General features: G+C 40.4%; 1 protein-coding gene across 2 annotated transcripts in view; it reads right to left on the reverse strand.

Moving 5' to 3' along the window:
• Nucleotides 1-5,266: 5,266 nt before the first annotated feature.
• The window catches only part of KCNK9 (potassium two pore domain channel subfamily K member 9), an 84,872-nt gene continuing 65,413 nt past the window's right edge, over nucleotides 5,267-24,725 (reverse strand). Inside the window, exons 2-3 of one of the 2 annotated variants that reach the window (XM_015856407.2) lie at nucleotides 16,312-16,567; nucleotides 5,267-16,116 (exon numbers count right to left, since the gene is read on the reverse strand). In XM_015856407.2, the coding sequence (XP_015711893.1) occupies nucleotides 15,726-16,116; nucleotides 16,312-16,567 (647 nt within the window). In that variant the 3' untranslated portion in view covers nucleotides 5,267-15,725. Of the gene's footprint in view, nucleotides 16,568-24,725 lie in introns of both variants that reach the window. The other variant, XM_015856406.2, reaches the window with a different exon arrangement.

Here is a 24,725-nt window from a genome sequence, read left to right on the forward strand (position 1 = left end):
CTGCTCAAGAACCACTGTTATGGGACACAAAGATATTCCTGAGGTGAGACAGTTCATACTCAACACTGAGCCTCCAGCAGCTTCCCAGGGGATCAGTAAGATGTGGCAACAATGATGACTGCAGTTGCTTCTCTGCCCTTTCCCAATCTATTGACCAAAGAGCATATGGCTCTTCATATTTCCATGCAGTCAGGAGTGGGGGTGGCATGGAAAGGCTGACTTTCAGCTGTCCTTATGTACAGAGTCACTTCTTCCACTAGAAGGAGATGGCACAGCCCAACTCTTCATGTTTTGCTCCCTGCTCAGCATGCAGCACTGCTTTGCAGGCAGCAACCATTGCAGAGCCATTTGTCTCCTGTATGACTACGACTTTCCCTGGTGAGAGGCATTCAGGTAGCACTTGCAAACAGATTGTGTTTTGTTGCTGTTTCTCTGGTAATCAGACAGTTACACTAATAATCATGTCCTTAGCAACCCTGGCTCCTGTTTATCACAGTCTTCTTTGAGAATGAGAGTGCACTGCACCCTGTCCATTCAGCTATCCGTCACTTCATTGCCCTGAATGATTTATGTCTGCCTACACAGCCTTCATGTGGCTCTCCCAGAGAAGCCATGAAGCTGCATGTACAAGGCCTTGGTTCCAGCAGAAAACAGGCATGAATATGTGTGATAATTACCAGGGCCCTCACAGCCCAGAAAGCCAACTGTATCCTGGGCTGCATCAAAAAACTGTTCCAGGCTGAACAGTTCCAGGTCTTTCAGACTTTCCTCATGAGATGCTCCAGGCTGCTCATAATCCTCACAATCTTCTTGTGGACTCTCTCTAGAACCTCTCTGTCTTTCTTGAAGTGGAGAGGCCAGAACTGGACATGGAATTCCAGATACGACTTCACCAAGGTGGAGCAGAGAGGAAGGCAGCCCTCCCTCAACCTGCTGGCCACGCTCTTCGCAGTGCACCCCATGGTCCCATTGGCCTTGTTGGCCATAAGGACACACTGCTGGTTCATGGACAACCTTCAGGAAATGTCCACCTGCAGTGGTGTGGGCAAGAGAAAAGTAACATGCTTATGACTACTTGATGTACCAGAACATCAGGATATGGGTGGTTTTGGATGGATTTTTTTCCATTAATTCATAGGAAGACTCTCAGGAGAGTGGTACATATTAACATATTAGATTATAAACACTTCAAGTGAGCAATTTGCCTCGGTGCTATCCGCCAAGCTGAGTGGCCCCATTTTTGCTAGGCATTAAGCACAACTGCAGACAAAATTACACAGAATTATGAACAGAAGACTGAAGTAAGAGCAGGGGGCATTTTTTGCAGTTGCTTTTTTCTCTGCCTTGAAACAGCCTCAGTTCTGCTGGTGTATTTGAAACAACCTCGATTCTGCTGATTCCCAGATGGGTCCATTAGCTGTCTCAACTCAAATGTGTTTTGTTAGAAGGTAGTAGCAGTTGAAATGGAAAGAGTGCTTCTGTTCCTGCTCTTTGAAAAAGCAATGGATGTGAGCTGGCTCTCCCAGATTGTAATTTTTGACTGGTTATAGGAGAAGACCAGTTTTCTACAGAGATTTGAGTGAAATGACACCAAGCTGAGTGTTGCATTTGACACAATAGAAGGGAGGGATGCCATCCAGAGGGACCTGGACAGGCTCAAAAAGTGGGCACATGAGAACCTAATGAGGTTTAACAAGGCCAAGTACAAGGTGTGTTTCCATGCCAGAGGGCATGGAAATAGTTGAGCTTTAAGGTCCTTTCCAAACCAAGTCATTTTATGAATCTATGTTTCTACTGAGCAGGTCTTCAATTCATGTGGACTTTCACATACCTATAGGTTAGGCTTCCAAATCTCTGCCTTTCATTCAGTCTCTGGTTGTTTAGTTGTACTTCTTGTTAGTGGGTCTGTCGGACTGAATTGACCTGTCTGCTTTTGGGAAGCTTCACAAAGGTTTCTTGCAAAGCCACATCTGTCTATAAGCCAATGCAAGAAGAGACTCAACTGGATAACATCCACGGGATAACAAACACAGCGTGATTTCTGTTCTAGATTTCTCTCTTTCTGTCCCTTGCCCTTAGGACAACAGACACTAATCATTGCCTCTAACAGCTCCTGGTGATTAATATAAGTGATTTAGCACCTGGGGATTCACCTTCGCACAGAGATCGATGGTTTGGATGTTTTCTACATTATTACCTTTACAGCAATTATCTCCCACAGATACTTGCTCTTGTGTTAATGAGCCAGAAGTTATTAGCATCCATAACCACCATCTACATGTTTTACAACTACAGGAGGGCTCTTCCTTTATGACCACATCTTACAGGCAGGCAAATTTACAATATGAATGGAAAAGTCTTTTCTGGAAGCATTGAAAAATAAAGGTGATTTTTGTTAGTGTTAGGATGAGAAGGGAAACATGAACAAGAAATCAGAACAAAGAACAGTTCAGGCCTTTGGTGTTGCAAAAAGTGCTGGGATTTGCCCAGTTCTAATTGTTATGATTTCTGTTTAATTGGGGACTGCTTTGTCCTGGAAGAGTGAGAAAAAAACAACAGGGAAGAGTGTGAATAGCTCAGGCAGGAACACCATACAAATAGAACTAGCACAGTGGTGTAATTTGCACCAGCTTGCAAGATTGACTCAAATGAGCAAACTTCAGCAGCAGAATAGGATGTACGAATATTAAACTGCTTTACATAGTGCTAAAAAATGACCTGAAATAAGCTCTGCAGAGCTCCCAGGTGTCCTGGTGAACAACAGGGGGGCCACAGGCCAGCAGTGTGCAACTGTGGCCAAGGACAGTGGTACTGAGTGGCCAGCAGATTGAGGGTGGTGATTCTCCCCCTCTACTCTGCCCCAGTGAGGCCACATTTAGAATACTGTATTCAGTTTTGGTCTCCCCAGTTCAAGGAAGACAGGGAACTGCTGGAGAGAGTTCAGCGGAGGGCCACAAAAAATGATAAAGGGCCTGCAGCATCTCCCATATGAAGAAAGGCTGAGAGAGACCTGGGGCTGCTCAGAATGGAGGAGACTGAGAGGAGGATCTTATGAATACTTTTAAATAGTTGAAAGATTTGGGGTCAAGCGAATGGGGCCAGGCTCTTTTTGGTGGTGCCCAGTGACAGGGGAAGGGGAAACAGGAACATCTTGGTTTGGTTCATGCCATCCAAACACTCATACTGAACAGTGTTTTACAATGACAAAGCCAGTATAAAATGGAAAGAGGTTGTGTTTTTGCACTATCCTGAGAAAATTCTTGCAATTCCCATCTTCAAAGAGCAGATTACATTCCCATAGAAAGATTTGAGGAGTGGGTTGATTGCATGTTTTAGCATCTTTTTATTTATACAAAGAATTTTTTATAATGTAGAAATTATAAAAGGAAAGAATAGCAGTAGGATAAACGTAAGCATCAAAAAAGTTTTTATCAATAAGGGTGGTGAAGCACAGGAACAGGTTGTCCAGAGATGTGGTGGATGACCTGTCCATGGAAACATTCAAGGTGGATGGGGCTCTGAGCACCCTGATGCAGCTCCCTTTTTACAGATCCTCTACAGCAGAAGTATGCAAAGTGGGTACAGATCATGGGCTAGCTCTGAAATTCCCTGTGATCAAAATGTATTGGATGTTCTCCTTTTATCCACTCCCAGCTCAGCCAGAGCTGTAACACGTAACCATAATGCAAAAAAATGGCAGCTTGTCTGAATCCGTATCAAGTGTTAAAGCCAAGAGTTTCCATTAATAGTCACTATGTAAGTGGCACAGTACATCGACTTCATCTATGGGAACATTTTCTTCCCTACCTTCAAGTCAGAATTTCCCAGCAGTGAACTGCTAGAGCCAAAGTTAGGCAGAATGTAAGCAGCAACAAGTCCCTTGTACCTCCTTCAGTGGCTGAACTTCAACTGAAACCTCAGCTAAAGGCTTTCCAGAACTTTGGTTTTCTGCTCTCTCAAAAGTCACCGCTTTTACAACAGGCAAACTAAACTGAAGACATTACCTTAAGTGAGAAGGATGCAGCTATTTGGTCGCAGCGTGACTACAGACAGAAACCCATTTTCAGCAAGTGAAGTATGTTGTTTGCCGTCAGCCAGTTGATGCGTACTGAGCAGGCTCTCACATTTTGCTGTAGGATGCTTAATTTATTTCCACTTATGAAACAGGACCCAGGCACTCTGCGGTAGACAAACTTCGAGTAGTCAAGCATATGTGACCTTGATTCAGATGGATAAAGCTCATAGAATCACAGAATCATTAAGGTTGGAAAAGACCATTAAGTCCAACCATCACCACCACATCCACTCAGTCATATCCCTTAGTGACATGTTTCTTGAACACCTCCATGGACGGTGACTTCACCACCCTGCTGGGCTGTTCCAGTACCTCACCAAGATGCTGATATGCCTATAGATAAAATGTTGCATTTCTTTTCTCTATGTTTTATTTTCATTTTTCTATTTTCCAGATGTCCTTTCCTGTAACTGTTAAGAAAATTTCAGAGCACATGCTCTTGTTCAGATCCTTCTGTGTATGTCACTGCTACCTGGGCTCCTTTTAAAATGTGGTTTTACAGTCTTTATTATTGATTGCTCAATTAATTACCCTAAAAGGCTTTTTTTTTTTTTTCTTGCAAAAGGAGTGGAAGGGGTTCAATGACTCTTTGGCTTGTCTTTTTATGCTGGATAAATTGAGATGATAAAATATGCTTGCAAATAGCAATTCCAAACCAAATAAATTTTTGATCTTGATTGCTGACAGAGATGTTACCTGATGCAGCACAGAAAATGTATATGAGATTGCTTGGTTATATTTATCTCTTTGCTTAAAGTGGTTGTTGTTTTTTCTGTGCCTTAAGAGTTTCTGCCTTCCCCATTTCATAATGAAGCCTTTATGACTATTTTTCATTGTCACTTTAATGTAGGCCAGGTTGTACATAAAATTGTGTCCCACCATACAGGATATGTTGGCCCTGTTTATTCATTTGTAAGTGAGCCTCATCAACATCAAGAACACACGAAGACAATGATGACCATTTAGTCTACAGATCCCATCTTCTGCTGAGTGAAACTCACAGGAGAAGCTACACTGTTGACTTTAGTGTCCTAAGATCTTACTCCACAGAGGTGATGTGGGGGCAGTCCCAACAGTTCACCATGCACTGACTGTCCTTAAAAGTGCTTTCCTTCCTTATTCTGTGCTTTGTAATCTTTTGGGCACAGCATGGTTAGATATTCGATGAAGGTTCATACTTCACTCTGCACGTACTTTTGTCAAAAAAGCTTTTATTGCAATGCAAAATATCCTCTGTATATGACATCTTTCTTCCCCCCGACCCCCTTAAATTTAATGAGTAATCCTTTCTGAGTTTTTACATTGTGTTTCTTGAGTGTATGTATGAATATATATACATATCTATATATCTATCAATCTATAGATATTATATTAATACAATCATATATAAATCTGGACCTATATCATTTTATATATATACACATAGCACTAGATATGTGTGCGTGTGCATATACATACGTTACATACACACCGTATGCACATATATGCACACACATACATACTGTATTATCATAAACATCTGTTGGTTGTCAAGGAACTTTTCTTTAACAAAATAGGTTCCATCAGTGGATTTTACTTCTGTAGTGCAATTTTACAGGAAGTTAACATTTCCACATTCAATATAAAAGAAACAATGTACATTTGAAAACGTGCCATAGGATTTTTAATGAAAAAATTAGAAAAGTGCATTATTTTACAACACTACAGTAAATGATTCTTTTTTTTTCTTTTTTTTCTCTGTAAAGACATTGTAAAATATATACAGGGTTGCTTAGTGCATTCATTACAAAAGAAAGATGCAATCCCTTGCATAAATTACATATTGTACAGGGGTTCGCTGTCTACTTGGACTTGTAAACATTTGTGTGATACAGTTTTCATTCTTTATGTAAGCTGCAATACATCTTATTTTCGTCTCACTTTTGTTGCATTCTAACTCCAGTACGGCATTCTAAGGCCATGCGTGAAGGCATCCTCTCCCATTATGGAGAAGGCCAGAAAAAAGAAATGAAAAACACAAAAGAGTTTTTAATTTGGTTCTCTGTCATCAAGTTATCACTGATTTCACAAATCACATCTTGATGCTTATGACCTTCTCGTTCTCCTTTGCTAGGACCAGCTCAACAACTACGTTGAAGTTAAGAGGTCTGAAATGAGCAGAGAAAACTGCTTACAGGAGGTAAATTCTCAGTGCAGTCCACAGCATCTACAGCGTTCCTCTTTCCAGAGGACGATGCTTCTAATGCTCCGTGTGCTGCACAGAAAATGTATCAACCAGGGCAGAAATGAAGAGACTTTTGCTCTGTCTCAGGCTGTCGAGGGCCTTTAGAATGCCGTCAATATGCCATCGGTAAGTACGCATATGCACATTCAAAGAAGTACAAAAATGCACCAAAAAAGTGTCAAGAGATCCAAAAGAGACATAGCATCAACACGCACTCACAAACACACACATACACACACGCTTCTGTCTGAGCAGGAAGGCTCAGTCTCCATAGTAGGAATCGCAATTTAATTTCAACATGTATGTGTGTTTGGAAGAAATCCAAGAATTTCCATACAAACTCCTCAGGTCCCAGATTGAACACTTTCATCCCTGTTTCTCTTAGATGAACAGTTTGTTGAAGTAAGAAATTGCACCTTGAAGAGACAGTATCCACATTCTTTTGGCCTACTGGAAACAACTTTTAAGCCCCCCCCCCCCCTCCCATTCCCCTTTGACCTATCCAGCTCCAAATAATTTCCTTTGCCGTCATAGCACTAAGATCAAAAGTTTTAGTCCATACTCCTCAATGGCAACAAACAGCCACACAAATCTTAACAAGTCAAGGGAAGAGGAAAAAGAAAACATTTTTTTTCTTCCACAGATCACTCCTGACCTGGCAAAAAAGCAGCAGCTGGATTATTGGTTGTATTGGTTGTATAGCACATTATAAGAACCTTCCTGCTTTTACCTTCTATAAAAGGAATGCAGGTTAGGGTTGCATTCTAAAGAATGAGCCAGTTTCTCATCACTTCTCTTTATTAGCTACTTGTTATAAAAAGTTTGCAGTAGACAGAACTCCTCCTGGAATATTCAAGAGTTTGCTTTTATTATACAGGGTTCAACCCAACAGCGCTTACACCCAAACAAACTTTGGGTGGACCGACCAAAATTGTGAAAGACTAAGAGAGAGGTGCCGAGAGTGATACCCAGGAAATATCTTAATAGAATCTATCGCTAACACAACAGTGTCTCAACCCTCATGTAACCTTTATACGCGGATCTCCATCCTGTTACAGTTAGTGTACATACTCTGCAGTATCTGCATAAGATTCCTGCACTAACAACAGATACATAAATTAGATGGCACAGTGTAAATGCAGCTGAGCGGTCAAAAAGGAGGTAAATCAGCATAAGATCAGGATCACGAAGTTGTGTTGAGTTCTCAGTAGTGAACACACCAGATTCTATTGCACTGATCTTCAGAAAAGAATAGAAACAGCTCAGTATTAACAATAAAGAGAAGTTTCCTACTGTTCTCTGTGACTGCAGCATCATTCCATGCTGGGAATTGAAAATATACACTAAGAAGGAGCATTCTGATATCCATCTTTGCTGGAAAATGTATGTGACAGGAATTCTATAAAGAGTAGTCACTGTGGAAAGAGCTGTCATTGAAAAACAAATGGAGCCAAGAAGCTGAGTACTGCTTCTAATCAGAGACATCAGAGAAGCATTAAAAGCTCTTTAAAAGAAACACCAGGAAAAAACAAAGACTATGGATCTGTCTGAAGGCTCTGCCACCAACATAATAGAAACATTGACTTGTTTGTGACATTGGAAAGATTTGATTCCTGTAACAGGTGAGATGCCTCAAGAGAAGTCACAAATGAGAAAAGGAAAAAGATAAATGTTAATCTGCCTCCTTTTTCAAAGTACAACTTTCTTGAGTGTTGCTTTTCCCCTCTCCTACATAATATCACAATTGTTTTCTAAGCCAAATGCTGAGCAATGAGATCCACCACACGCTAATTTCAAAGTCCTAGACAGACACTTGCTTGTAAACCTTTGCAACTCACCAATGAAGAGGACATGCAGTGTTATTCATATCTTACAAAAAATATATATATATATATATATGCAGATGGCCCTACTCTTGGATTCCCAGGCATTTGCTGCTCTGAACTCTTTCCCAGTCCACTGGAAAAGTGTGTTAGAAATAAGCCTCAACCTTGGGAGGCTACGCTATAAAATCAACTCCCTCATCAATCCAGCTTGTGATGGAGGAACTCAGCTGTGCCAACTCCATTCAATAGGTGTTCCAGACCAGTTTGCAAACCATCCCTTAGAAGCTCTAGCTATCTCAAAGAACACAGCTGAGAACCTTCAGGGATGCTCTAAAAGGGTACCAGTACCAAGCTCCATCCTGAAATACAGCCCTGAGATCAACCCTCTGGATCATGCCATCTCTCTAAGACACACCACTGGTCCTTTTCTCTGCAAGTAAGACAACATCAGGCTGAAAGCCTATCTCCACAAATACATTTAAACTGTTGTTTAGTTCAGTGGGAGTTAAAGACATCACTCCATATATCAGATCTGAGCTAAAATCCTTTCCTCACATGTTCCCGTGAGCAGCTCCAGTCAATGTGCCAAGATGACATTGCCAACAGGACACCTGTGGCATGACCTCCATGTCAACAGTGACACTACTAAGCAGGTCTTTTGGAAACTATTTCATAGACTTCAGATTTCAGATTCTGGGAGGCCAAACCGTTTACATGCTCCACTTCAGCTAATCTAATTAAATAATGTTATCAAATTAATTAGCCTTTTAACAATAATTATGAAAAATAATAACGAATAATTATGAGGATGCGATATCAGAGATGAGCAAGGATACCACAATCCAAGTCTTTTTGAGCCTCAGTACAGATTTTAACCGGGCAACAGGATGGATGTTTCTGATCTCTTCCAATGACAGTGGAGGGAAGAGGCTCCAGGAGATGCAATTTTTCCTGCTCCCAGTTTTACATCAACATCATAATGTGGTCTCACCAATGACTTCACATTTTGTATTTGACTACCCGCATATTGTTTTTAATCCATCTGTAGATTTCTTTTGTCAGTAGTAATTAGAGTGGAACATTTCCTTCCCCGGGGTGCAGTTCAGTAACATAATGCTTTTCATTAATACATGACGGGGGAAAGTACAGAATGTGGTGATCCTGGGTTTGAACATACATCTACGAAATGGCAAGCTAATGAGTTAATGTCTGGGTAGAGGAGGGAGGGAAATATAAAGAAAGCCAGAGGGGCCACTGCCTGTGCAATGGATCTTTCTTCTAGCCTCAAGTATAGTGCTTTGGATAGAGCAATTACTGCAAGCTGTTCCAAAGAATAGATAAATGATGAATCAAAGCCAGGATAGCAGTATCAGAACTCATGCACAAGGAAGATGCATTATGGTGCATAGTTTCAATTATTATATTTGCTTGTTCCACTTGTGAATTAGCCAGCTATGATAAATGTTATCATGCTGCTGTTTCCTCTGCATTTCTCAAAGTGATCTAAAAGATGAAAGAGCTTCGAACTCTGAATATTAATTACTAATAAAATCGCAGCATTATTTTTTCTTTTTTCTTTCTTTTTTCTTTTTTTTTCTACTTTTTGTCTTTCCAGTCTCTTTTGAGTATTAACGTATGGCAGCACTCCTTACACTGTCAGAGAGTAAGGTGAAGGAGGGCTCTGGAATATTTGCTAATTACAATGTTCACAAAAGGAGAGAGAACTGAATGCTGAAGGCTCTGGGGATGATATTTCAAGCCTAAAATTAGCAGACAGCTTTGGTTGCCTGGATTCCATAATGCAAACTACAATTGCGTAAGTTGTCCGTGTTGATTGCTATCTTCAAGTCTTTTTACTCCCATCATAAGGTTTAGGAAAATTTGTTCACACAAGCACCAGTTGGAGATAGAGACACATCTTAGAATATGTAGAAAGAGCCTGAGAGAGATGTATAAGAAGAGAGATGATGAGAGAGATGTATAATGAAGAGATGTATAAATTGAGACTCATCCTAGTTTTGGATGCTGCAACCAAATCGACAGGGTTACCATACTGAAAGACTACATGACAGAAAATTGCCCTCAGCAGTTTTAGCTTACCAGTTCACAGCAACATAAAGCCACCAGTGCCTGAGGACAGTCCAACTAGGGTCAGCTCAACAGCTGTAACATCCACCTAAGGTATGCAAAACATATCGGCATTACTCAGGTTGAATAGGGTCTTGCTTTCACTGAAGAAACCAGCAAAAACCTGACCAACAGATCAGGAGAGCTATGAATGTAAACTCAGATATGGGTTAGGAAACAGGAGAGGAGAGCAAAATCATCCACAAAAACAATCTTTGTTCAAGCTAATAAGGCCAAGCATAGATCACGTCTGAGCAGAGAATATCTCCCAGTACGATTCTACCCAGATCAAAGTATGACAGTCTTCAGTATCACCTCACTGGTGTTTTTGACTGGAAACTATCCCTCCTCTTGAGAACAATGTCTTTCTTTTCATCTTTCTTTTTTTAATTTTTGCCTTGCTACTAGTTTTTTGGGTGAAAGCTCCCATGTAGATGTTATCCATATCTTCAATAATTGCAAACCATGTTTTGGCAAAGGCTGCCAACAGTTTTCATGGCTCTAATTCGGTCTCAGAGCTCAGATTAACTAGCACAAGCATCCCAAAGTGCCTTCCATCTGTAATCAGTTTCTCTGTGTCCAGTGTCATTATTCCATTTATTTTTACTTTGGTGCATCATTATGTTGGCTAAGCCTTTTCATATGGTTTGTCTTACTGAAGTTCCCAAAATAAAGTTTGATATTAAAGACAGATGACAGGCAGGCTGCTTAGAAAGACTATTTCTTTTTCAGCTCTGTGAATATTATGCAGTTCTGGTTGTTGACAGTAGCTGTGGCACGATTCTCATTGTAATCTGTGCAAATTCCAGTCAATAACAGTGTCTTGTTGAAATATGCATTAAAAAGTCCATAACATTAGTGTAATGGACATTCTCCAACACATCTTTCTGGTCTGGTTTCCTCATAAAGATTTTAAATGACTGTCTTAATTGGATCCTAATATTAACAGGAATATTACATAAAGTTAAATGAGGACATAAACTCCAACTGAAAGGTACCTCCACCCAAGACCTTGCTCTAGGGTCTGTAGAGCAGCAAATCATTCTGGAACAATTCTCTTCTCCATCCTGACTGCATTGGCTGCTCTTTTTTAAGCTTCCTACAACAAATGATTCCTTTTTTTTTTTTTTTTTTTTTTTCTCTTCCATAACAAAAGCTTCAAACTTGTCAGATAAAATAAGAAATTACCCTGCTCAAGATGAATACACAGAAATCATGATTACTGCTCTGGCATTTCTTTGATCAAAGCACTAGGAAACCAATGAGACAACCTATAATACAGCAGATGATTCTGATTCTACAGAGGAGTCCCAACAGAAGTCTATTGCTGAATACTACTGTACATCTTCTCCATACAATAACAATCAAGAACCTATTCTGAATCCTTTAACTAACATCCAGACACCCCACCTGGGTATGTCCCATTACAATTATCTTCGTAAAGAATATATATATATACAAAGTTCTGGCAAAGAAGCCCTAGTTAGATCAGTTGGGATCTTCCTTGAGCAGTGATGCAGACCAAGCAGAGTTGTGCCTGTAGAGTTCTACTGTTTCCCCTTTTGTTTCCATATCACAGCGTGCTCAGACAAAGCTATTTTGGTGCTTCACTGATCAAACTGATTTTTTTTCCCTTTGATAATATGAAATATGATAGGATAATAGGGTTGTTATGTAATCAAGGTTGACAGCAGGGAGCTAAATTTGTATTGTTTTGATGAACAGCACATTAGTGTGACATAAATAGATTAATCTGATTTATTATTATTATTTCTAATGCTTAATAATAGGGGAAATGAGACTCTGGGGGAATGACAGTGCATCACAAAGTGATATCAAAAGTCTGTGTGCTGTGGAAACACAGGTTAGGTACTTTGGATATTAGAACGTCTTCTCATAAGTAGACCTGCTTCTAAAGAGCGAGCAGAGAGAAAGAAAGGCTCTCCTGAAAGAAGTAATACCTTAAGTGGAATAAAACTCATGTTGTACCAGAGAAAATATGCTGTGTAAAGCAGCACTGTGGGAAGAAAGCTGATATTCACATAGGTCAGTAAGCAGTCAGAAATGGAAGAGACAAAAATCACCTTTCATTGACTGATTTTACATTTTCTACTAAAAAGCTGGTATTAACCCCTGACAAAAGCAACTTCTTTATAATGCTGCCTGTTCCAGTTCCAGACAGCCTGAGCCATTATTCACACATCAGTCAAGTACCACAAAAAACAAGACAGAGAGAAGCATTTTCAGCATATTTTGCCTTTTTTGCTGATGCGTCACACAAGCGTTGTTGTGTTCGTGGCTGCTCACAAGGAAAAGTCCTGTAGGAGCTCATGTGAACATCTGAATGCAAGGAAGCTTGCAGAAGGAAATATCCTGCCTTATGTGCACCAGAAATATGGAATGGACAGAATCCCGAGTTCTTCAGACAGAAAGTAGAACTACATGAGAATAATGTTAAAACCCTAGGAAATGCAGATATTATTCCCAAATGCACCTCCCACAAACTCACTAACTGAAAAGTATCACTATGGATATGGATCTTTCATATCCATACACACACATTTTATCATCTACATCCATAAACTATGACTGTGCTGTACAAGAGCATTTTGAAAGCCACCGTGTTTTAATGCAAAGACTCTAATTGGCAGATAACCCATGAGCCCCTGAATAAGAGGCTCCCCTGGTTAAATACCACCTATACTAAAATGTACCCTTCATTTAACTTTATTTATGGTTTCAGAGAGGAGAATGAGTAATAACTCAGCTGGAATATGTAACAGCTTTGAAATTCCAGAGTTCAACACGATTTACAGGACATTCCAAATTATTTTTGGAATTTTTGAGCAGAAATAGAAATTGCTTTTTCTTAAAGGAAAAAAGTGAAAAGTGAAGCGATGCTTTCAAAAATGTAACTGCTTTTTGGCAAAACTGTTCAAAGTTTCGGCTGCAAGTCCTGTTATGAATGTTCTTCTTTAACAGGCAGATGGCATTTCACCCTCCTGAAATCTGTAACATCCCAAAGGTTTCCTGCTTTTCCCATGTGTCATGTATACACCAGCACTTCTACATGACGTGGACATGTACATACTCTTTCTTATATCTCCTCAGCAGAACAAGAAACCTACAATTATTTGCCGTTCTGGGATACTGTCAGCAAATCTATGAGAGAGAATTTGACAGCACTGTGAACCCTATGGGCTGCTCTTCGGAAACCAGCTTCTAGGTGGTTTTCACTGGAGTGCTTTAATACATCCTGAAGCTGCTTTTCTAGGTGCACTTGCTTCAACACTTTTGCCATAAGCATTTGCTTCAGGACATGGTACAAGCAGCACATCATTAATGCACCCAGCATGCTCCCCTACTACACTGATGAAAGTTATTCCCATATGCTAGGCTGGATTCTGGATTCATTCTCGTCCATTCTCGCTACGAATTGTAAGTTACTTTTTCACTAATCTTAATGGAGATTTTCATGCCACAGCATTTTAAAATCCCAAAGGAAGTCACATGCTGAACTTAAAGGTATGAATCCTTCCTTTTCATTTACTTGTTGAAACACAAATATCAAAATTATGAGAACACAAACATATTTGATACAGTTAATATCTTAAAGTCGAGGAGAACAGAGAAAGAAGGACATTCCTTATTTCTCCCTTTTAATGATCTTGATAGATGCCCTTTTGAAAGGATATCAACGTCCATCAGTACACAGAGCTCAGAGCTGGGTTTTTTTTTGTGAAAGCACACTATCCACCAGAAAAAAAATAATAAATATAGTAATATATGGAGGATTATTGCTTTTACACTGAAAGCACGAAATGGAAGAATCAGCAGGAGGTGCATAGTGCCAAAAAAAAGATGTGCTTTGTATGGCAAATTAACACAGAAGACGATTTAAAAGATAGGATTAAATGAAAGACAATGTTGCAGGTTTATAAAATTCCCAGTCCTACCCCTGCCAAATCAAAGATAAATCTCCCAAAGCACTAAAGCTTATGTAATCACTGCAAATTCCTATTGTCTTAAAAGGGAGCTGGATTAGGCCTCTAATTTGGTTTTGTAAAGTCTGTTTGGTCCAGATGAGTAACCAAGCAATGGATGATCTCCAAGGAACAACTCTACGACATCTCAACATCTTCTACAACAGCTTGCCAATGCAATCGCCCCCAGTGTTAACCTCTAAACACTGGAGTAAAGCTGATTTTGCCCATGAGTGCTAAATGCCTTTTGCCTTTCCGCATAGCAAAGAAGCAATATCACGTCTAATCTCACAAGTTCCCAGTGAGCCAAACACAAGATACTGTCCCTTGAATTCTTCCTGAGACCAACAAAGGCTTTCCATTATTTACAAATCAAAAGCATTTAGAGACAATCATCTTTATTTTTTATTAAAACAAGGAATGCTCTGTCACTATTATATAAGAAAAAATATACATCCACCTATTTATACCCATCCTAATCCAAGCATTCCAAAAAAATAGAATTCCTATTCATGCAGGTAACTGCTGCACAATAAAATAATAATAAAATAAAAATAATATTAATAATAATAATTTTCATAAATAAAATAAAAGCAACAAAATACACTCCCTAATCCCAACAATTCTTCCAATTCATCTTAAGGAATTCCATCCACAAATTGTTGGAACGGCTACAAACGACGAAAAGAAAATATAGTTAAATCAATAGGATTACTTGCTTTTGATTATTAATTCCATTGCTAGTTTTTCTTGTGTTTTTATTATGCATACCAGTTTTACAAAGTGCATGCTTTATTTTACTTTTTAAATTTCGAACTGGCAAGTTAAAATGATCCATCATTTTCTGCCTTTTTTTTTTTTTCTTTTGTAATGATAATACAATCTAAAATCTAGCATTAAAAAATTTATCATGATACACCTGGTATATTGACTGCTTATGGCGCATGCTTGTCTTGGCAAATAAAACAACAAATTGGCTCCCCTCCCCACCTCCCCATTCTGTTTGGAAGCAATCGAAAAGAGAAAAGCAGGCCGGAACACAATTGCCTCAAGGGAAAAATAAAATAATACCTGATGCTTTAGTTATTTGTCGCATGGCACTAGTTGTGGAATTGCACGCGCACACACCCACACACACCCAACACACACATAAGCACGCACGCACGCTGCAACCTGCCCATGAGGAAAATAGTTTATTAGGTCAGGAGTGCCAGTGGCACATGAAGGCTCCCAGCTGTGTGTGCAACTTTGGATTTGGTACCCACTTCACGTCACCTTGAATCCTCTGACATCCACCGAGGGGGTAATGTAAGGCATACTTTGCTGGAACAGTAATAATCCATGCTTCATGCTCAAGAGCTGAGTCTCAGAGGAGGACTGGCTTTCTCTACTCCCTTTGGCCTCACTCCGTCTCACTCAAGGAACAAAAAAACCCAAAACAACAGAGAAGGACTGGAGAAAACAAGGAAAGCAAAAGAAGACAAATCGCTTTAAATGGACTTTCGCCTTCTCATCAGCCTGTGGTTATCTGTAAAGCTGTGCAACCCAGGTGAGATGGAGCTGACAGGAGATGGGAAAAGGCTGTTTTTTAATGTGCTTGGTGAGATCTCCTCTATCTTGTAAGAGATGGAGTGAAAGTACTGGGGGTTCAGCTTCGAGCTGAACGAATTTTGGTGGGACACCACCCGGCTGGTGTACTCATGGGACCTGTAACACATGCAGGAACAAACTGACTGAAGGTCTGTTACTTCGGCCTTGTATCGTGGCCGACCATGCTGGGAGTCCTCTTGGATGTGGATAATCATGCTGTTGCGGTTCCCTGCCAGGGACGCCCGTTCTTCAGCATCCCGCCTCTCATCCTCACTGTTCATGGTTAAGAACCTGAGAACAACCAGATTTAGAAATGCCCCAATGACTGTCAACCCCACTAGAATGTACATAAAGCTAAAAGCCACGTAGAGAGGCTTCTTTTGAAGGGCCCCTTTGGTCTGCAGGGCCACATAGTCTCCAAAACCTATCGTAGTCAATGTTATAAAGCAGTAATAGTAAGCATGGAAAAAGCTCCATTCCTCATACTGGGAAAAGGCTGCTGCTCCAATGCAGAGTGTTCCCATGCAGGAGAAGAAACCCACAGTGACCATGTTTTCCATGGAGACCTCGGTGCTCCTCATCCCACAGCACTTTTTGATGCGTTTCAAGAGGTACTTGACGAAGGTGTTCATGCGCTCTCCCAAGCTCTGGAACATGACGAGTGTCAGTGGGATCCCCAGGACCGCGTAGAACATGCAAAAGGCCTTTCCTGCATCTGTTCCTGGGGCAGCGTGTCCGTAACCTGTGAGGGGGAATGAAAACACAGGAGAGTCAGAAATTAGTTGATTACCACAGCTCCCTTTCCAGACAGGCTGCACAAATCACTCCAGTGCTGCAGGTAGGTCCAAAGCAACAGCGGCTATGAGGGCATCTCAGTCACAGGACTTGCACATTTCCTTCGTGCATATCCTGTAGCCAAAGCAAATATCACACATTAAAAAGAGAACTGTAGACACAGGACTGGGAAAGATGAAGGAATCACCAATCTGCCTTACTTCATTGTTGCCAGCAGACACAGATCAATGGGAGCCTTTTTCAAACCATCTTCCATATAGAGTAAACCTTTCTCACAGGCACCATTCTGAAAGCAATTCACTTCTGAAAACTGGAATGCCACAGGATCTTAGGGTTTTAATACCTGCTCTACTTTCAGTTACTGAAGAATAAAGAGCTTACCAGCATCTCTCAGAGTTTTACAGCTTTTTCAAACAATCTGGGAAAGATTATTTTTCCATGCTGCTAAACTAATCCAGGACAGAGAGTGTACCATGTTTCATTGCATACTCTACAGAAAGTAAAATCACAGCTAGATCTTCATTCTAAATCCAACAAGCGTAGAAGTTTCTGTTTCAAAATGATTTCAGTTTTTTCACATCACACTGTTTTACATTTCTTAAGACTGCAAGCGATAGTACTGAAGCTTCCAAAGTAGGATGGCTGGGAGACACGTGTGCGTGGTATGCAATGACCATGTGGGTACTGCAATAGAGATTTCCCTTAAAGACAATGAATAGAAATCCATACTTCTCAAGTGCAGTACCTCTCATCTACATCTAGATGCCTGAAACAAGTCACTAACTTATTCTCAGGATACACCTACTTCTCTACAGTGATTATAACTGAAATCACACGACAGACCTCAGTTGAAGATTAAAATACGTAAATCTAGGTATCTACATGTGTGCTAAGAGTCCAAGCTACTTTTATAGTCAACAAAGATTTAATGAGAATAGGCAGTAGTAAGTTACTTAACTGCCATTCCAACACCTGTCTACTGTACGTTGAGCTGTAGAGACAGTACTGACTGTTCCATTGACTGTATTCTCTAGGTGCCCATCAGACTGACCAGATTCCTGATGACTTCAGAAGATTCTAGGTATCTACTGCACAGATTCACAACCACATGGAAGCACCCAAACATTGGCATCTTCATTAAAAGCAGAGCTCCACCTTCAGTGACTATCAGCAACGTAGGTGTCCACATTGTAGACACGGAAGGTTTAAACCCACACAGAGGCATCTAGCATAATTTGAAACCCCTCAGTTTCCTTGATATCCACACAGAGACACACATATACAGCCGACAACCTTCAAAATGAAAAGTAACAACAGGACAAAGAAAATAAAATGAAAGAAACAGCAAGAATGTCCTCCAAAAACTTGCACTTATTTCCTTAGCTCAGTTGCTAGTTACTGGGAAATGCATAGGAGGTAAGAACTAATTCGCAAATGAAAAAATAAATTAAAAATAGGAAGTTCTTTTCAGGTGACAAAACAAATAGATTCACCAGTTATAATGGGATAGGTAGCCTGTTCTTTGTAAAAAGCAGTTTCCAAATTACCTGCAAGGGGAAGTGTCTTCAATAGACGGATGCTGAATTTGTTCCACCTGACTGTCCCTCAATAAAGGCTATAATTGCCTCTCATTACTAAGATCAGCTTTTGAACTACAGGGGTGTTAATTAAAGCAGGGACATCTTCTCATTTTATAGCTTTAGTTACAGCTGATAAAGAGAAGGAAAGCTTCAGAAAATGTTATTTTCCAGATGGTTACAGAGATGGCAGTTGGTGGAAACAGCTTTCACTTTGGGTTTAAGGAAAAGGGTTGGGGTGAAAAAAGACTTATTTTGATATCACTATATTCTTTTTACTAAAGATATCCACAGAGACAGCTTAGAGATATTACAAAACATTAATATTATATACTTACACACTATGTCATTGTTGAACTTCTAAGATTTGTCACAGACTTCGTAATTGACTCAAATTCAGTAGTTTTAAGAAAGGAATCTACTATATCCTTGTTTACAGATAGCAAAACAGAGAAACAGGCAGCAATAATTTCAGTCCAATTCTCGTAAGTACACAAAAAAATCCAGAAATTCAGATTTCTATTTCATCCCATGCCATACTCAATACTACAATATCAGATACATGTCTTTTACCATATTTTAACTATGACACTAGAGAAAAGAAAGGACTTCAGTCATGGAGCTGGCATTAGATTTTGCAAATAGATTCATATATGGAGGATCCGAGAAATGCATTTCTCTAGTGTAATGCTTCTTTATGAAACAGTCACATCAGCCATTGCCTTCTGCAATCTAGAAAGGGACTTCCAAACACTCAAAGTCTAAAATCTCCTTTATTTAAGAATCTGTCCCATACACATAGTAACATTTGAAAAGCCAGTTCCATCGGTGCATGCTCTCTGAAATTCAGTAGATTCCAAATCTAAAACAAAACACCATTGTCTTAACATCAGAGAGTGCCCCTGGGAAAGCTGAGAAGGTCCATAATTGCCAGAGGAAGAGGGGCACAGAAAGAGATGGCTCCATGTGAACTACAACGAATGCAAGAATGAAAGGCTTCAAGAGAAATATAAAGGTGAAACATAACATTGGTATTTCTTGCTCTTCTGTGACTAAGGAGGAAGACCAAACAGAAGTCTGTGAAAAGGAGGTATAGCAAATGCCTCACAGAAAAAGCCGAGAAAACTGTGATAGAAAGTGAGAAATATAGAGAATTTCATATTGGGTCACTGCTAGGTTAATACTAGCTATACTCCTCTAGTACACTGTCAAGTTTGCTGAGGTCCCTCCCACAATAAACAATATGACCTCAGCAGGCAGATTTGTCTAATATTCAATGACATATCATTTGAATGATCAACAACAGCCATTAGAAGTCTCTCTTTTATAATCCCTCTCAGACAGTTTGGCTTTCAAGACAGAACTCGTTTGGTTTGGCATGAAGAGGAACAGTTAAGCATTAAGAAATATAGTGTCTCAGAGTGTCATTCCAGTTCTGAGGATGGAGCATCAATCCATCATAAAAACAATCTTCTCCCAGTTATGGATGAGCTGTGCTGTATACAGGCATCAAGCAGAACTTCAGGAAGGTGTAGGCAGGACAGACAGAGAGTCAGAGCATGGAGGCTGACACCATATTTGTACTCTGTTGATGGCTCTTCTGCCATTAATTTTTTCCAGCCCTTCTCTATTTTCTGACCATACCTCTTAAAGACCACATACACCAATATATAATTATATAAATACTGTTTTTGTGCTTCCAAGAACGTAGCTATGAAAGCCTGTGGAAAATCCAGCCAGCCTCCTTCAAATATATTTTCCATGGTAGCTTTCAAATGAGACACAGAATGAAACACTTCATTACAATTCATGTGTGAGGAGGACAGCCCTAATTGCTTCTTTTCCCTTCCTAAGTGACACTGTGCTGAAGTACCACTGCGCAGTGTGTAGAAGAATTCAGTGCAGGGCCACCCTCAATCCAACAGTAACCAGAAGAAGACGGCTAGAGAAGAGTACAAGAACAGCATGACCACATGCAACATTATCCCTCCAAGTATTCAAGTACCCAGCTTTATCTTCAGGTTCTCAGGGTCTTCCTAAGCCAGATATGGTTTCACTGATTTTAGCAGTGAATAATGGATTTCTCACCCATGGGCTTGGGCGTTCCTCCTTGAAGCTATATCTAAACTTTCTGCACCTGCAACATCTTGTGGCAAGAAGTTCCATACATCAACAAAAAATTACCATTACTTCTTTATTCTACTGTTACTTGAACCTCCACTATCATTATGGAAGAGATCAGGGATGGTCATTCTTAACCTTCTTTGTGCCACTAGTGAATTTATTTATATTCTCAAGACAAATGTCATGTCTTGGTGTCTTGCACTCGGCCCCTAAGCAAATATCTCTGGCATTGACAGTCTCACATGGATACAGCAGCTTGCTTAGATCTACATCAGTGATCTTTGCACCATGCTCAGCTGCAGGGTGTAGACAGGCCCAGAAAATCTGTCAGGTCTTCTAATATAATTTCTACTGAATAATACTTCACTTCTAGAGCAAACATCTGAATAAACAATGCCATGCTTTTGCAGTGATGCAGACTACCCAGAACAAGTGAATACATAATAAAAATAAAGAATTATTTAGAAAAATCTTAAGTACTTTTAGTATGTCATAACTACCTTTAAGACTGCATGGTGATTCCAATGCTAGCAAACTGAACTGGGACAAGGGATGGATTCCAGCACCAACCTGTGCCTATCCACACTTTTAAATCAGCATAGATCCCATCATTCCACCATGGTTTTAACTGGGGCTAATTACCATTGTCCAGATGTGTCTCTAGATGAGTGTTGGTACCAGACCAAAATCTTGCTCACTGTTAAAGAACAAAATGGAATGTGGCAGTGATAAGCTACTTACAGTTCATGTTCAGGAGAGTGTGTATCTGCAGCGCGGTTAAGTCTCAACTTCACATTCAGTGTACAACAGGTTTTAGATGTAATGAATCTTAAAGCAACACTGTGTTCATGAGAGACATACTTTTCTCTCAGGAGTAGGTTTCTCCATTCATTCATCTATACTTCATTCACCCCCTTGAAAGACATTTGGGCATAGCCACCTTTGACAACAGCCTCCAGAAAGAAATGAACTACTCCACCCCCATGAGCCAAACTTTTCTTACTCATGCTGGCAGCAACTCTGGACATGAGATAATGAGAAGAGGCTAAAGGCAACCGTTGCTCCAATGGGCAAACATAATTCAGATTAAAACATCTTCCTGATGTCATACATTCACTTCTGAGGTTCAGCTGTGCCAGGGAAACTGCCACAGAAAACAGTCTGGTTCTTGCTGGATTTCTTACTTGTGCTTTCATTGGGGAAAAGAAAAAACTCTGTCTCCACAGTACAGTATGGACTGGGGAGATAAATCATCTGGATAACTGGTACTCACCAGTAACTCATTTAATAGGACAAAAGCATTCTCTTGCAAATAAATCAAGAGCAAATCACTGATTCTGCTGTATGTGGATAAAAGCTCCTGTGTTAAAAATGCCATCTTGCCTAGCATGTAAGCAACTGTTCCCTCCTCTTTCTCTCCATGTCTGGGCTATCTCTATTCCTGCTGCATTTCTCCTTAAGCATCTCCAGGATCCCCTTTCTCTTCCATTCCCTTTTCAGTTGATATTACTGCAGAATATCACCTCCATAATCTCTCCTAGGTTTATTAGGGTTTCCCCTTCCATCCTGCTCAAAAGATAGTTGTGTCAGGTCAAAGCATTGTACACAGCTCTCTACAGGCACAGAGAGCAGTTTAGAAGGATATCATTGTGTGCTGAAAAGAAATGGACATTTTGTAGGAGGAAATAAGGTGTGCTCATGACTGCGACCACATCCTAACTGTACAAGTAAGGCCACGCCATGCAGGAAGTTATGTGCACTGCTTTACACTGCATCAAGCCCTACAGAAGATCTGTTCTGGATGCCCAAGGACACAGTTGGCTTCTCTTGTTTTACTCTCCCCATGAGCACTGAAGTCTTTTCTTTTTGATGCTGGAATCAAACAATTGTTCATAAAAAACAGATTCCAAGGCAGCTTTTAATAAATAAGCATAGGCAGTGCCTGGCAAGGAAATGAGAAGAAGAAATAGTTTTGTTGTGTGATCTAATGACTGACATATCAGGGGAAAGCTGAAGCCATTCTTATAATGGGTGAGGAGACAGCCCTGGCTCATGTTCTGACCCATCGGTCAAGACAGATAGAGGCCTCAGCCTCAAAAATTGCCCCAGAGCAATAACTTCTATAACATCACCAAGCATGCTGGATTTACTACCAGTCAGCAAGCTTAGCAAATGATAGCCCATCAGGAGAGCTGAAGGGCTCATAGAAACAGACTGATAAGACCGATAATTACCAAGTCATCCAATGGCAGCTTCCATGCCATCCATCCTCACTGCCACCATTTGTCTGGTCTGCAGTCCCCACACATCATCTCCTGCCTTACAGAACTCTTACGGAACTTGAGCCTCCTGCTCTGAATCATTAGTGATAGAAATTGTTTTCCACAGTTTTTTCTTCCACACCTATTTGCAGTAAAAATGAGCATGGTAAATATTTTTCATTGCCCATATTATTGGTATAATTAACAGGTATTAACTGACTATGTACCACTAGAAGTCACAACCACAGGAAAACTAATACGTACAGCACACATGGGAAATTGCCTAAGAGCACAATCCTGAACTTTTGTAGCCATGATGGAGCAAGAACTTGTTCACAGGATAGTCTCTGCTGCCCTGCTGGATGCCTGCCTGGGACAGTGGGGATAAAAATATGGTCAGTTCATTGGAGTAGAGTAGTTGGAAGAGCTGATCATTCATTTGTGTGCCTATCAGAGCTGTGTGAACCAGCCATGGCCACCCTCCCCACAGCTGGAGAATCCTTTGTTGACTCTAGGAAAGATATTCTTCCTTAATCTCAAACCACAACAGAACACATCTCCTCCCTTTCCAATGCTTCTTCAAAACAGGAAGCAAGATTCAGCCACTTTTGCCCCCTTTCCAATGCTTCTTCAAAACAGGAAGCAAGATTCAGCCACTTTTGCCCCCTCTCAGGCAAGCGGTATGGACAGTCTAACAAGTTTAAACCAAGACATAAGGAACTTTTATTCATCTAAATCATTCTGGTTTTATTTTCACATTTTTGGTTTGTTTTTGTTTGTTTGTTTGTTTTGCTTGTTTGTTTGTTTTCTATTTTTCTTCCCACTAGTTTTGATGCTACTCATCCATTTCCACCACTTATAAGAATCTGTAATGTGAACTTGATAGTAATCTGTTCTGTTGGGCATGCCATCTGGCCAATCTGTGAATACACTAAACAGGGCCAAAAAACCACCGCACACACAGCACAGACCCAGCTGCAATGTGATAAACTTCTTTTCTGTTCACGTATATGAAAGAATCAGGAGCTGGAGGTCCTACATGATGTGATGAGAAGTAGGGGCATAGGGAGAGAACAGGAGGAAGAGGATGTCTGCCACCTGGTGAACCACACAGGAAACAGTGGGTGCCAACACTTGCCAGTTCATTTTGTCTAGACATGACAACATTACTCTACTGCAATTTCTTTTGCCTCAAAAAAGAGACTGGAAGAAAAACGATGTTCTTCTCCAGCTCCATGAGTACACCAGCACTGATTTGGCAGTGATTTGGGCCATGTTTCTGGTACACCTTTCTCCAGCACTTTTTGACACCAACAGACACTCTGTTCTGGATTTCTGGCTGGACAACAGTGGACAGTTCTTTGGACTGCAGCTGAACCTGGCCAGTCTTCTGAAGAAATCAGCAGCAGCACACAATCTGCAGCTCAACAGACCGGGAAGTGAAAAAGTGTGCATCACAGAGACTTAGGAAGACAGATCAGCCAGCAAGCTGGATTCTCAAGATGACAAGCCAAACAAACCTCCAATGTCCAATGACAGGATGGTTGACAGTGACAATTCAGGTTTATATGTCAGAAGCTTTGTGGTAAGTACCAAATGATCAAGTTCTCTAGAGCTTGTGTGTCACCAGCTCGGCATAAAACTTTTGTATCTGGACCGATGTGTTCTATATCTCTTTGAGATATGTGAGTGCACAAAGCCCTGCAGCATTTCTGAGTCAACGTTTTCCTGCTCAGCTCGTGCTCTCTATTTCTGACTGCCCCTGCATGCCTTTTCTCCATTTTGTTTTCAGAAACAGTCTGAGGATTGACCTGAGGCTCACATCACATCCAGTCCCAAGACAAATCATGCCCAGAAACAAGATCTCAATCTGAAGAGAATCGTAGCAACAACTAGGAAAAGACTTACCAGGTCATGTTATGCATTCCCAAGGGCCAGCATATGATTGTTCCCTACAATATGTTCTCCAGGGCTTTGTCCAGTTTTGTTTAAATGATTGAAATAACAGGGTTTCTGCTCTCTCCCTTAGGAAATTATTCCCTCATCTAAGAAATCCAGCTATTATGATTTTTGTTTTTTATACGCAGCCTGTATATTTCTACACCGTCTTTCATCACCATGTTCTTTTATTGCCCTCATTCCA

This window comes from Coturnix japonica, chromosome 2 (genome assembly GCF_001577835.2).
Source record: "Coturnix japonica isolate 7356 chromosome 2, Coturnix japonica 2.1, whole genome shotgun sequence".
NCBI lineage: Eukaryota > Metazoa > Chordata > Aves > Galliformes > Phasianidae > Coturnix > Coturnix japonica.